Source organism: Macaca nemestrina, chromosome 2 (genome assembly GCF_043159975.1).
Source record: "Macaca nemestrina isolate mMacNem1 chromosome 2, mMacNem.hap1, whole genome shotgun sequence".
Classification (NCBI taxonomy): Eukaryota; Metazoa; Chordata; class Mammalia; order Primates; family Cercopithecidae; genus Macaca; species Macaca nemestrina.
The window spans coordinates 133,740,485-133,752,648 of NC_092126.1; the positions used below are offsets into that span (position 1 = coordinate 133,740,485).

General features: G+C 38.6%; 1 protein-coding gene and 1 long non-coding RNA gene across 2 annotated transcripts in view; one reads left to right on the forward strand and one right to left on the reverse strand.

Annotated features, from left to right (window-relative positions):
* LOC105479572 (uncharacterized) overlaps positions 1-12,164 on the forward strand; it is a 381,347-nt gene that overhangs the window by 197,759 nt on the left and 171,424 nt on the right. The window lies entirely within an intron of this gene.
* The window catches only part of LOC112426309 (MyoD family inhibitor domain containing 2), a 112,218-nt gene that overhangs the window by 4,694 nt on the left and 95,360 nt on the right, over positions 1-12,164 (reverse strand). The window contains exon 4 of the mRNA XM_024792184.2: positions 7,881-8,102. Coding sequence (XP_024647952.1) covers positions 7,881-8,102 — 222 coding nt within the window. The remainder of the gene's footprint in view (positions 1-7,880; positions 8,103-12,164) is intronic.

Sequence of the window (12,164 nt, forward strand, 5' to 3'; positions counted from 1 at the left end):
CTAAGTAGGGCAGGAATGCAGGTGACCTTAAGGATAGGAGCTGGTGCTTCCTATCAGAGTGTGAAGGACCTGTTTGTAAAGTGGTCTTATAATTTCCTGAGAGTGTACAACCTTTTGGTTCAATTGCTCTTGCCAATGTCTCCTCAAGCTGGCAGACTCTGGAGGTCTCGTCTTCTGATGTATACTGTAGATTTTATTTACAAAAGAAAAAAAAAGTTTTGGCTTAATCCTTTGGCCAAATTGGCACTTGTTTCCTTCTACCCACCTATTTTGCACTTGAGAATAGAGCCCTTTTTTTTTTTTTTTTTTTTTTTTTTTTTTTTCTGTTTCTAAGTCAGTCCTTTTTATTTGGTTTTAAAAGGCAGAGTCTCTTGCCCAAAAACAACATAGTAACATTAATGAATTGAAAACAGATTTTTCCGAACTTTCAAGTGTGTTCCACACTTTTCCTAAAAGGCATGTTAAATAGTTCTACATGAGCAGGTAAAACTGTTTTGCATATGGCCAATTTTTGTTTGCACAAGCAGTTCAGGGGAAAATTTGCAACTGTTTGAAAAGAGTGTTGGATTTCCTCTTGTCCTGAATGAGTATATTTTTCTTTGCCTGCACTATTTCCTGGGGATTTAGTGTTTAATAAATGTGATATTCAAAGTCATATCCCATGATTCGCACCCCTTCTCTCAGCCCATCCAAAAGTGTGTACCATATAGGCTATTGCCTGCTGCACATCCCTTCTGCAACGTCTTCAAAACATCTCACTTACCAAGGCCAAACTGCATTTTGGATCTCTCACTCCCCGGTCCTACGAATCTGTTTCTCCTCCTATTTTCTTTTATGGATGGCTCCTGAACACACAGATGAATTCGGCAGAAACCTGGTAGTCATTCTTTGTCATTTTGCTTTTCCTCATCATACCTTTCCCATGCAATTCATTGCTGAGTGCTGCTGATTCCACCTCAAATTCGTATTCAAACTCCACAAGCTGCTCACCACCTGCAGGGCCACCATCTTAGCTCTGGCCACCATCAGCCACCAGCAGGTCAACAGCAATAGCCCCCTGGCAAGGACACTCTGCTTCCACACCAGCCCACTTCAAATTCATCAGCTCCTTCGATATTTTTAATTCTAAATATAAACAACTCACTCTCCTCTTAGAGAAAAGTGCTAAATCCTTGCCTTAGCCTACAAGCCCTTGCATGACTGGATTCCTGCCTATTTCTCTGACTTCTGGACCTACTCTACTTACTTCATACTCACAGCACTCCAGCCACACTGACTAAATTGCAGTATTTGGAATGCACCTGGCTCAGGGTCTTTGCACAAGCTGTGTTTTTGCCTGCATTGCACACCCTTCTGTCCCCCAACTTCACCCAACTCCTATTCAAACCTTTACGTTTTTAGCTTCAAACACCTTCCCTCTAAATCACATCCTTGCTGAAACTCTCACAGCAATCTGTTTTATTTTTTCTTCATAGCACTGACCATAGGATGGCATGAAATTAGTTTGTTGCCTCCTCTTACTAGAATCTACGTTGCAAGAGGCAAAAAACCATATCTCTGTCTGGTTGACTGACTAAATCAACGAATGATTCTAACAAGTAAATATTGTGATCCTCATTTTTTAGATGCAAGGACTAAGGTTCAGAGATTGTTTCTGACTGTGCTAAATCCTCCCAACTGTAACATTGTAGAGCAGAGATTCAAATCTAAGTCTTTCTGGATCCAAAGCCTTTGGTCTCTATCACACTGTTATATGTGTCAACTATTTTGCCAAAAGCCAGTCTATAGCCCTCTATACTTTTTTGGGGGGTGTTTATTTCTCTTCTCCTTCTTTATTTAGAACCTTTGTTTTGTAACTTTTTAAAAATTTCTTTAAATTCTTTTTTTTAAAAAACATTTATTAAGTTCAGGGGTCATGTGCTGGTTTGCTACATAGGTAACCTTGTGTCATGGAGGTTTATTGGACAGGTTATTTCATCACCCAGGTATTAAGTCTAGTACCCAATAGTTATTTTTGCTGATCCTCTCCCTCCTCTCACCCTCCACCCTCCAATAAGCCCCAGTGTGTGTCGTTCCCCTCTCTGTGTTTATGTGTTCTCATCATTTAGCTCCCACTTATAGGTGAGAACATGTGGTATTTGGTTTTCTGTTTCTGTGCTAGTTTGCTAAGGATGATGGCATCCAGCTCCATCCATGTTCCTGCAAAGGATGTGATCTTGTTCTTTTTTTACAGCTGTGTAGTTCTCTATGGTGTATATGTACCACATTTTCTTTAACTAGTCTATCATTGATGGACCTTTAGTTTGATTCCGTGTCTTCACTATTACAAATTTTGTGCAGGCCTCCACATAGAGCTTATGCAGGTCTCCAAATAACCCTGAGTTGAGTACTATTATGATCCCTGTTTATGGATGAGGAAACTGAGGCAAAGAGTGTTTAAAGGCATGCCCCAGGAAACACAGGCTATTGCGGCACTGTAATTTGAATCCAGACTGACTCCTCCATAGTTTTTAACTAGGACGCCAACCTATCTTACATAGTATGCTCTCAGTTTCCTTCTGACACACTTGAGCATGGCACAGGCCACTGCTGGCTTCTTGATGGCCTGCTTCCCTCTCCATTCCCTCCTCTTGCCCTCCTCTGTGCTGGATTCCCAAGATTGGCAAAGAACATTTTCCAGTTGCTCTTAGTGGCTTCTGTCTAGATTCAGACAGTAGAAGGCAGTAAGTAGAACCTGCAAGATGGGAGGAAGAGAAAATTCAGGGTACTTCTCCTCTTGCTCTTTGCTTTGGGTGGTGTCTTAGGCAGTGGTTTTATCTTCTCTTTGCTTTCCTCTCTCTCTGAGTGTATATCTTCCCTCTGTGGCTCTGGCTAATGGCAGTGACTGTGGTCTAACAGTAGTTAGTGACTAGTGGTCTATCTGATAGTGGTTAGTGACTAGTGGTCTAACAGTGTTAGTGACTAGTGGTCTATCTGACAGTGATTGGTGACTGACTAGTGGTTTATCTGGTAATGGTTAGTGACTAGTAGTCTACTTGATAACAGTTAGTGACTAGTGGTCTATCTGCTAACGGTTAGTGACTAGTGGCCTATTTGATAGTGGTTAGTGACTAGTGGTCTTTCCGATAACTGTTAGTAACTAGTGCTCTATCTGATAGTGGTTATGACTCGTAATCTATCTGGTAACAGTTAGTAACTAGTGCTCTCTCTGATAACGGGTTAGTAACTAGTGCTCTATCTGATAGTGGTTAGTGACTAGTAGTCTGTCTGATAACGGTTAGTAACTAGTGCTCTATCTGATAGTGGTTAGTGACTCGTAATCTATCTGATAACGGGTTAGTAACTAGTGCTCTCTCTGATAACGGGTTAGTAACTAGTGCTCTATCTGATAGTGGTTAGTGACTAGTAGTCTGTCTGATAACGGTTAGTAACTAGTGCTCTATCTGATAGTGGTTAGTGACTCGTAATCTATCTGATAACGGGTTAGTAACTAGTGCTCTCTCTGATAACGGGTTAGTAACTAGTGCTCTATCTGATAGTAGTTAGTGACTAGTAGTCTGTCTGATAACGGGTTAGTAACTAGTGCTGTATCTGATAGTGGGTATGACTCATAGTCTATCTGATAACGGTTAGTAACTAGTGCTCTATCTGATAGTGGTTAGTGACTAGTAGTCTGTCTGACAACAGTTAGTACTAGTGGTCTCCAAGTTCATACCAGTGCACTAGGAGGCCAGTGGGATGAAAGGAAGAGGTGGGAGAAGCTTCTTGCTGTTGCTAACGTCTGGGTGGCTTACTGTTCACTGTATTTGACTTTTCTGCTCTTCTAATACCTTTGTCACAAGTTATTTGTGTATTAAATCTCCTCTATAGGACACCTGGCATCCTGGCAGAGGCTCTAATCACTGCTATTGAAGTGTCTACCTGGCTTTCCTTCCTTAAACCTGAATTAAAGAAGGTTTAAGATGGATCAGAGACCTGCAGGCTGCACAGTCAACAGTGGTGTTTCGCTGGGAGCAAAAAGCCATGACAAAAACCCCCTTGGGGTTCATTTCCTTGCTACACCCCGAGGCACCTTTAGGACACGGAGGCCGTGATGTGCAAAGTGATACCCTAATGACACTGAAGAATTAACACAGCTTCCAGAGGTGTTAAATGTACAACTGGGGACTGGCTAATTAGGAGGGAGAATCTCTCTCACTAGAAAGCATCATTTTAAATTAGACTGGAAAAGATGGCAATGCAAGGAGGTTCCACAAGTGTATTTGAGGGAAGCCTTATGGCTGTGGTCCTGCACTCCCTGATTCTGCCCTCCCAACTTTGGATCTTGCCATCTTGGTGCCCATGATTAGGAGGTGGGAGGGATAAGAGCAACCACAGTAGTTCCTGAAGCATTTCCGAGCTGCCGAAGCACACCTCCTGCTACCCCAGGACTCCTTATCCTAAGTGGCAAGAATCGTTCTCCCAGAAGTGACTCCAGACAAATCACAATCATTCCTCTTCCTCCTCAAAGCAAAGAAAAAGAAAAGAGCCAACATGATACCAGCCCAAAGCCAGTATTTTAATACACTAATATGCTATCACAGAGAATTCAGCATCATAATGAGATTCGTGACACAATGAATCCACTGATTACTAAAAGTTTCCAAAAGTATAAAAATCAGTTCCCACTCCCCCACATTGAGTTCTTTAAAAAATGTCTGTAATGTAGAATGGGAATAAATAAAGAGTGATTGAATGCCTTTCTCTAGCTGGGGTATCATCCCTGATGTTATCAATTTTAATAGCTACTTAAATATGTCAAGATCTATTTAAGTTCAGACAAGCACAACTAACACTCAAGTCAGTTCTTTAGAACTAGAATGACTAGATTTGGGTGATACTAAGTAAATTTGTGCTTATGTTTTTTTCTGAGCAAATGAACTGAAATAATTATAAAATTGAAACATTTTATAAGGTGACACTAGTGCATTTAATTGTATGAAATTTACAGTGTAGAAAATGCAATCATTTTATTCAGTAGTCCATGGTGTAATTAAGACTATTCTTTTGAGGTATCTTGTATTTATGATTTTCCTCTTCCACCTGGATGAGATGCCTCAAATTCAAAATTATACATCAATTAGGTATATTCTCAGGATTATTTTTAAGGGGACTGTTTTCTAATATCATATATATTTCTGGTTTTCTTATCCACAGAGAAGATTTCACAATCAGAAGATTGCAGAAACAGAAGTGGGGACACGGATAGTCCTCTGGACACTTTCCATTTTATTCAGGAAAGGGACCACACACGATGAACCACAATTTAGTAATAAAGTAATGTTTCAGCACACAGTGTGTGATGTGCAGTAAAGATCCTTTTAAATTCCCATCAGAGCACACACCATGAACTGTGCTAATGGATGTAACACATTTTACAAAATCTGCATGTGTGAGGCTTTTCCATCCTGTTTTAAGTGGGGCAATGTATATAAATAATAGATATTAGCAATTAAGCATCTATTCCTACGCACTCATTTATACATTCGAAAATAAATTAGCCACAAACTACATGAAAGTGGATGCAATATTCTCTTTTCCCTTCTGTTTTCCCTGCTGTTCCTGAAAGATATTTCTGTATTTATCTCAGTACGAACAATGACCCCAGATCTCAATTTCTGCATCCTTAAATTAATTACAATTACTATCGAAAATTCTCTAAAATGGAATGAGTCTGACTTAACTCTTGATTTCCTTGATGTTTGCTGTTTAGGATAATAAGAGTTTCTTATCACTCTTTGGGGGTCTTAGGCTGACTTCTTTTCCTTTCTCTTTTATCCGGGTGCCAAAAGCTCTTACTTCACTGGGGAGATTTTTCACACGGGAGGAAAAGGACAAGTGGGCTATCACCTATGTGGTCAGCTTACAACCTGAATTTCCTGGAAATGATCTAATTTAATTATCTTCATGGATCTCCTTTGCTCTTTGAATGAAGAGTAGTCAGCTATTTTTTTTTTTTTTTTTTTTTTTGCGTGAGGCTCTTGGGTGTCAGTTGCCATTTTAATGAAGTAGTGATTTGGACCCTTTCCTGAGAATACAAGAGTTCAGGTGTCATGCTAGTTGGCTTGGCCCCTCTTATTCCTCCAGTATCCCTGATAGGTCAGATCACAGTGATTGTGGGGGGAAGGTATGTTTCACTGTGTGGATATGTACAATGGCAATTCCCAGTCCTGGAATTTAACTTAATTCAATTATTCACATGATAAGCAGCATCCACACATTCCTGGTAAAATTTGATAAAATGCTGTAGCATCAAGATGCTTTTAAAGAGGCCTCTCTGCCATTACGTTTTCTTGACTGGGATTAATCTCTACCAAAGCTAGAGACTTGAGTATCATCCTGAATTCAGAGTCATAATCTGATAGCTACAGGTCAAAGTTGGCCCAATAATGTGTTGTTGGGAGTATCTTGAGCTTTGTAAAATAAATGCAAGTAATGATCAACACTGGAAAACTTAGAAATTTTATATAACACTTCTGGTCTCTGGATTTTCTTGGAAACTTCAATATCTGGCAACTCTGGCCCTGTATTTCCTTTTGGCAACAATCAGCTGGTACTGTGTTGAGGCAGTGACCTTTAGATGAGCCATGTGCTCTCCAGCTTGCCATAGTCCTCACCAATTCCTATTGTTTACTTCCAGCCTACTTAGTATTCGTATTATCCGCAGGCGACTACAGGCAATTAAGCCTGTAGTTTCTGGCCTAAAGCATTCATGACAACATATGCACAAGATACCACATATATAACATGTGTTAGAAACTTTCCTTACTTTCCAAAATTGTAATCACAATCATGGCTAAAATTGAGTACCTACTGTGTACCAACTTTTGTACTAGGTGCTTTATACATGTTATTTTATTTGATCCCCAACATATCCCATGGTGTTAACGAGCCTATCGTATAATCGGAGACTGAAATTCAGAGATGGTAAATTTAAAAAACGCGTCCAGTACTATACAGTTAATAGACTTCAGAGGCAGAAGTGAAACTGGTGTGATTCCAAAGGTGCTGTTATTCAAAGTTTATTTAATCTTTTTTCTTATTTTCAAAAAGTAAATATGAATTTAAACGTAGACCAGAAACCATACCTTATTACATTTTCCTTTGAGAAACTCCAGACTTTCTTTAAATGCAAATGTAGATACTGAACACTACAAAATTCTTGAATGGTTTGTCTCCTGTAAAGGTCATTGCAAAGTTAACCTGAGTAAAATTCCATATCTTGGTGTGGAGTCCATAATTTTGAACTTTGTTTGGCTGATTGTTTATTTATCACCAAACCAATTTGAAATTGGCTTTGCAAATGAAACGTACCATTTATATCATATATAGGGATGGTTGGGTCTAGGTTTGCACTGATCAAAATGTCTAGGGATGATACCCAGGGGAACCACTCGTTTCTCATAGATTGCTGAGGTAAGCATCTTAATTTTTTATGCTGTCTATATTTATATATTTCCAGCATTTTAATACTATTTCTCTCTGCCTTCTTCTCTCTGACTAGAGGTATAGACTGAATAGTTCCATATCTGAGGAGAGAAAGAAGTTTTCCACTTTTCTTTATCTGCCTCATAGCCCCATAGCAAGAATGATTATGTCTCACCCCAGCTATTTAAAACATGCTGCCTCCGATTCCCAGCTTTGAGAGCAAACAATCTGCCAAGCGCCTCATAACTGCAAAGTGACCTTGACATATGTCATTCACCAGAGTTTTCAAATCAGAGTCTTCCTGTTTAATATTCATAAAGACTTTTTTTTCCCTAACAGCATATGTGATGATTTTACAGGGGATGGGGGTTGGGAGCTTTATTTAGAGATGGTTTGAATTCTGAGAAACATACCATCAGTGTCTCTGTGATGAACTGAAGTATCAGTTTGGAGGTAAGAAAATGTTGTTTGGCATTCTTCAAGGGAGGACAGTGATGTGCTGGATTCTGACAGTTTTTTCTCATTGGGGTTTTCCTTGGCTGGTCCATCTGTGATATTGAATTCAGATACTGAATTTATAACGATAGCATTAATGGGTTTCTCATCTGCATGCTTTTCATTTGTGAGTTGCGTATCTAGACGAAAAAAGAAAAAACACATACAGAAACCCACTATAGTTTATGTGACCTAGTGACCTAAGAATGGACATTTGCAGAAATTTTCACATTTGACTTTTCTAAGATTGAAGTCTTAAGAAAAAGAATGAAGTATTATTGAGCAAGACAATTTTGAATAAAAATATAAGAAAGAAGAGTGCAATCATAAAATTTTATACACATTGCAAACTTTACCTATCATGGCAATTTGTGACACTTATTTCTACTATTTTTTTTTTTTTTGGTGATAAGTAGGGAGAATCAAGCAATTCATTCACTTGGATCAACAAAATCTCATAGTACATTGCCAGCCTCCTCTCATAGTGTATTAATCTGAAGAGCAGGATAAGGATCTCATATGGTGGGCAATACTGCTGAGTTATTCATATGATCTCAATCAAGTCACTTTATTACTTTGTTTTTACAAACCTCATTTTCCTCCTCTCTAAAAAGAAAAATGCGTATAAATGAATAGTCTATAAGCTCATTCCTGCTTCTGTCCTCATAACCTCACAGTGGCTTTCTCTGCCTTGGTATTTAAGTTCCTATTCAGGTGATAACCTGTATGGCTTTGGGGGTATGCTTCTTGGGAACATGCTGTATTTCCATGTAACTGTCTGGCACAATAGTTAGAGATGTTCAGGGAATTTCCAGCAAAGTTCTTGACTGAGATTCTGGTTTGGAGAGCCATAGAGAAGGCTGAGAAACCCCAAGTGTTCTATGTATTTTACATCTCCTGTACAGTTGGCCCTCCGTATCTGTGGGTTTCACATCCCCAATACAACAAATCCTAGATACACAGATAGAAAATATTCAGAAAAAGTTCCCCAAATAACAATGTAACAACAAAAATGACACAAATAAAAAACAATACAGTATAACAACCACTTACATAGCATTTACATAGTATTAGGTATGATAAATAATCTAAAGATCAAGTAAAGTATATGAGAGGATATGCATAGGTTATATGCAAATACCACATCATTTTATATTAGGGACTTGAGCATCTGAAAATTTCGATATCTGTAGAGTCCTGGAATCAATTCCCCTCAGACACTGAGGGACAACTGTATGCATTCTCCTGCCACATAATGATTGGGAGTCTGCTCTGCAACAAACGCTGGGCTGTATACTGGGGATAGAGGGATGACTAAGACAGGCATGGACCTTGACCTTCATGAGCATCAAACGAATCATCAAAGAAATAACTAAGTTACAGGATTGAGAAGTGTAAGCATATCATAATATCATGTCAGAGAGGAACAGACTGGGTCATGGTGCAGTTAATTTATAACTTCCTTACAGGCTCATGATGCCCAGGAACAACTTAAAACCTGAACAAGCAACAGGCCTCGTGGCTTGGTGGCACAACTGGGAGGTGGTCAAGAGGTGTCTTTGGGAATTACATTACCATTGTTAACACAATGCCTTGTTTGTTGGGTAATGCTCATTGAGTGACTGAAATTAATAATACAGTTGGCAACCTGGTTTGATTTTGCCATGCTTATGCAGCTCAGTGCAAGAAATATATTCTTGCCAAGTCCATCTTTATTTCCCTTCCAAGGTTGTTTCTTAGTTTAGGGCCAATGGAAATGTCTACTGGGTTCTGCCTTCTAAGGCAATGGGTTCTAGACTTTTCTGCAGAGTAGAATCACCTGGGAAATCTTTTAAAAATTCAGAATTTTTAAAGCTCTGGTATTCTCCTCTTCAGGAGACCAATTAAATCACAATCCTTGGTGGGACGGGAGAATTTTTGAAGCTCCTCAGGTGATTCCAACATGTAGACGAGTTTGGGAATCACGATGCCTGGGATCTTCTGCATTTGAGACTAGAGAAAGAGAGAGAACAGCCCGCTGACCTGTGCATCAGTGATTTTCAGAAACCAATCTTGAGATGGTTGCTTTCCGAAGACTCCTAACTGGCACCAGAACTATCAGTCTGGTATACACAACTGTCTTAGGTCATTTTTGTTTCTTTTTGAGCCTCCAAACAGCCTTGGTTTTCAACAATGTTTAATTTCTATTCTCTTCCTTTTATGTGCTGGCTTTAAATTTCTTGGTTGTGGTTTCATCCACCATAAAAAGGATTGACAGAAATAGGGATTCAAGAAAACATCTATTGTTGAAAGCAATTAATGTAGTATTGAATATTGAAGTGGAATCAGCCTTACAGATGAGAGAACACTAGGCTTCCTCTAACCCCAGAGGGATTCACCAAATTAATGATATAATGATGATGATGATGATGATGATGATGAAAATCATAATTAGTTTATTTTTCTTACTTAGGTTTCAAAGCATCCAGTAATCAGCTAATATTGCAGATAGATGGACATTCAAATGATGTCTTAGAACACTAAGAGCAGCATCAATATTTTGGGCCAGATATTTTTCTGGCATGGAGAGATTGTAGGACGTTTAGTGGTACCATAGTCTTTTATCCACTAGATGCTAGTAGCACCTGACCCTTTAGCTCATGACAATGAAAAATGTTTGTAGATATCGCTGCATTTCCCCTGTGGGACAAAATCATCCCGGTTGAAAATGACTGCTTTACACACACACACACGAACACACACAGCGTGGCATGTATCTTATGTCAAGTTCTATGTTACCACTTATATGCCTTATTGAACTTAAGCATCACAAAGACTCTAGGAGGTAGATATTGTTAGCCTCCTTGAACAGATGGGAAATGTATGAATGGGTATCCCCAGTTAGCAGATGAATGAAGGTAACCAAGGCTTACAGAGTTTATTTAGGTAAATTGTCCCAGGCCTCCTCCTTATTCAGTAGTAGAACTGAGATTCAAATCTAGGCCTGGTGGATTCCAAAAGCTTTGTGCTTGTCCTTTTCCCTTTTATATTATGCAATATTTTCTCTAACCTATTCTTAGCTTTTATCCCTCCTTCCTAACTACTGAGAATGCACATCAGCAAAACCTTCTCACCCTAAATACTGCGATGTGTCACCTGCCCAAAATCGAGCCTTGCAAATAGCTGAGTTTTACACACTCGCCTTTCCCTAAGCAGTCTTTGCAAAGCAAAACTACCTTCTTTGCACACTCAGGGAATCCTGCTTGTTCTGTTACAGCTGCTTTATCCCGTACATTAGAGAGCAGCTCAGAAAGAGCTGATAGATAACGAGACCTTGATGAGTATGGAGATTGCAGCAGCTATTTACTTAACAGAATTAATTAACAATCAGTTCAAATTATCACACGTAGTCAGGCTGCATGTAATTTAAATTGCTTTTGCACAAAGTAATTCAGTAACAAAAAAAAGTTGGATAGAGGTTACTGGAATGTAAGAACATGCGGAGAATACAGTATACAGCCAAGTGGTATATGATTCTCTTTTTAATTTTGTGACAATTTTAAGTATAGCATTTTGAATGTAAGTGGTGTGCTACATTAAGCAACCATTTGGAGCACACTAGGCTTGTACTGAGAGAATTTTATGGAGAAGTTAAACTGCCATTCATAAAGTTATTTTAATTCTATATCTCTGTTTATATTTTTATTTTTTTTCATTCCTCAGTGGGAACTATCTGTTGCTCATTAGAAAGTCATCTGACATGCACACATTTGAGAACCCAGTCTGTTCAACCCAGAATTCTGACATCTGAAGTGAGTCACAATTTTTGGGTGAATGTTACTGACATCTTCCATCTCTTATAGATGATGCTAACAATAATTTCATCACATTCAGATTCCTTCCTTTATGGTATTATTTGACATTGCACCCAAAGTACTATAAAGTAGCATAAGCTCAAAGGAGAAACATATAAAAAGTAGTATCATTTCTTCTGTAGAGAAAATTATTTTAGAGTTAAATAAGGAACTCGTGAAACTATATTTGGGATGTTATTCATAGTTCTTGACATTAACTTAGAGAAAATAATTTTTACCAATAGTTAAAAACAAACCAAAATTAGGACAAAAATTAGAAGCTCATCTATATTTCTTAGAAAAAAATTAAAGTGAATCTTAAACATCAGTGAAATAGAAAATTCATGTTTGGGCTACAGGTAATTGCAA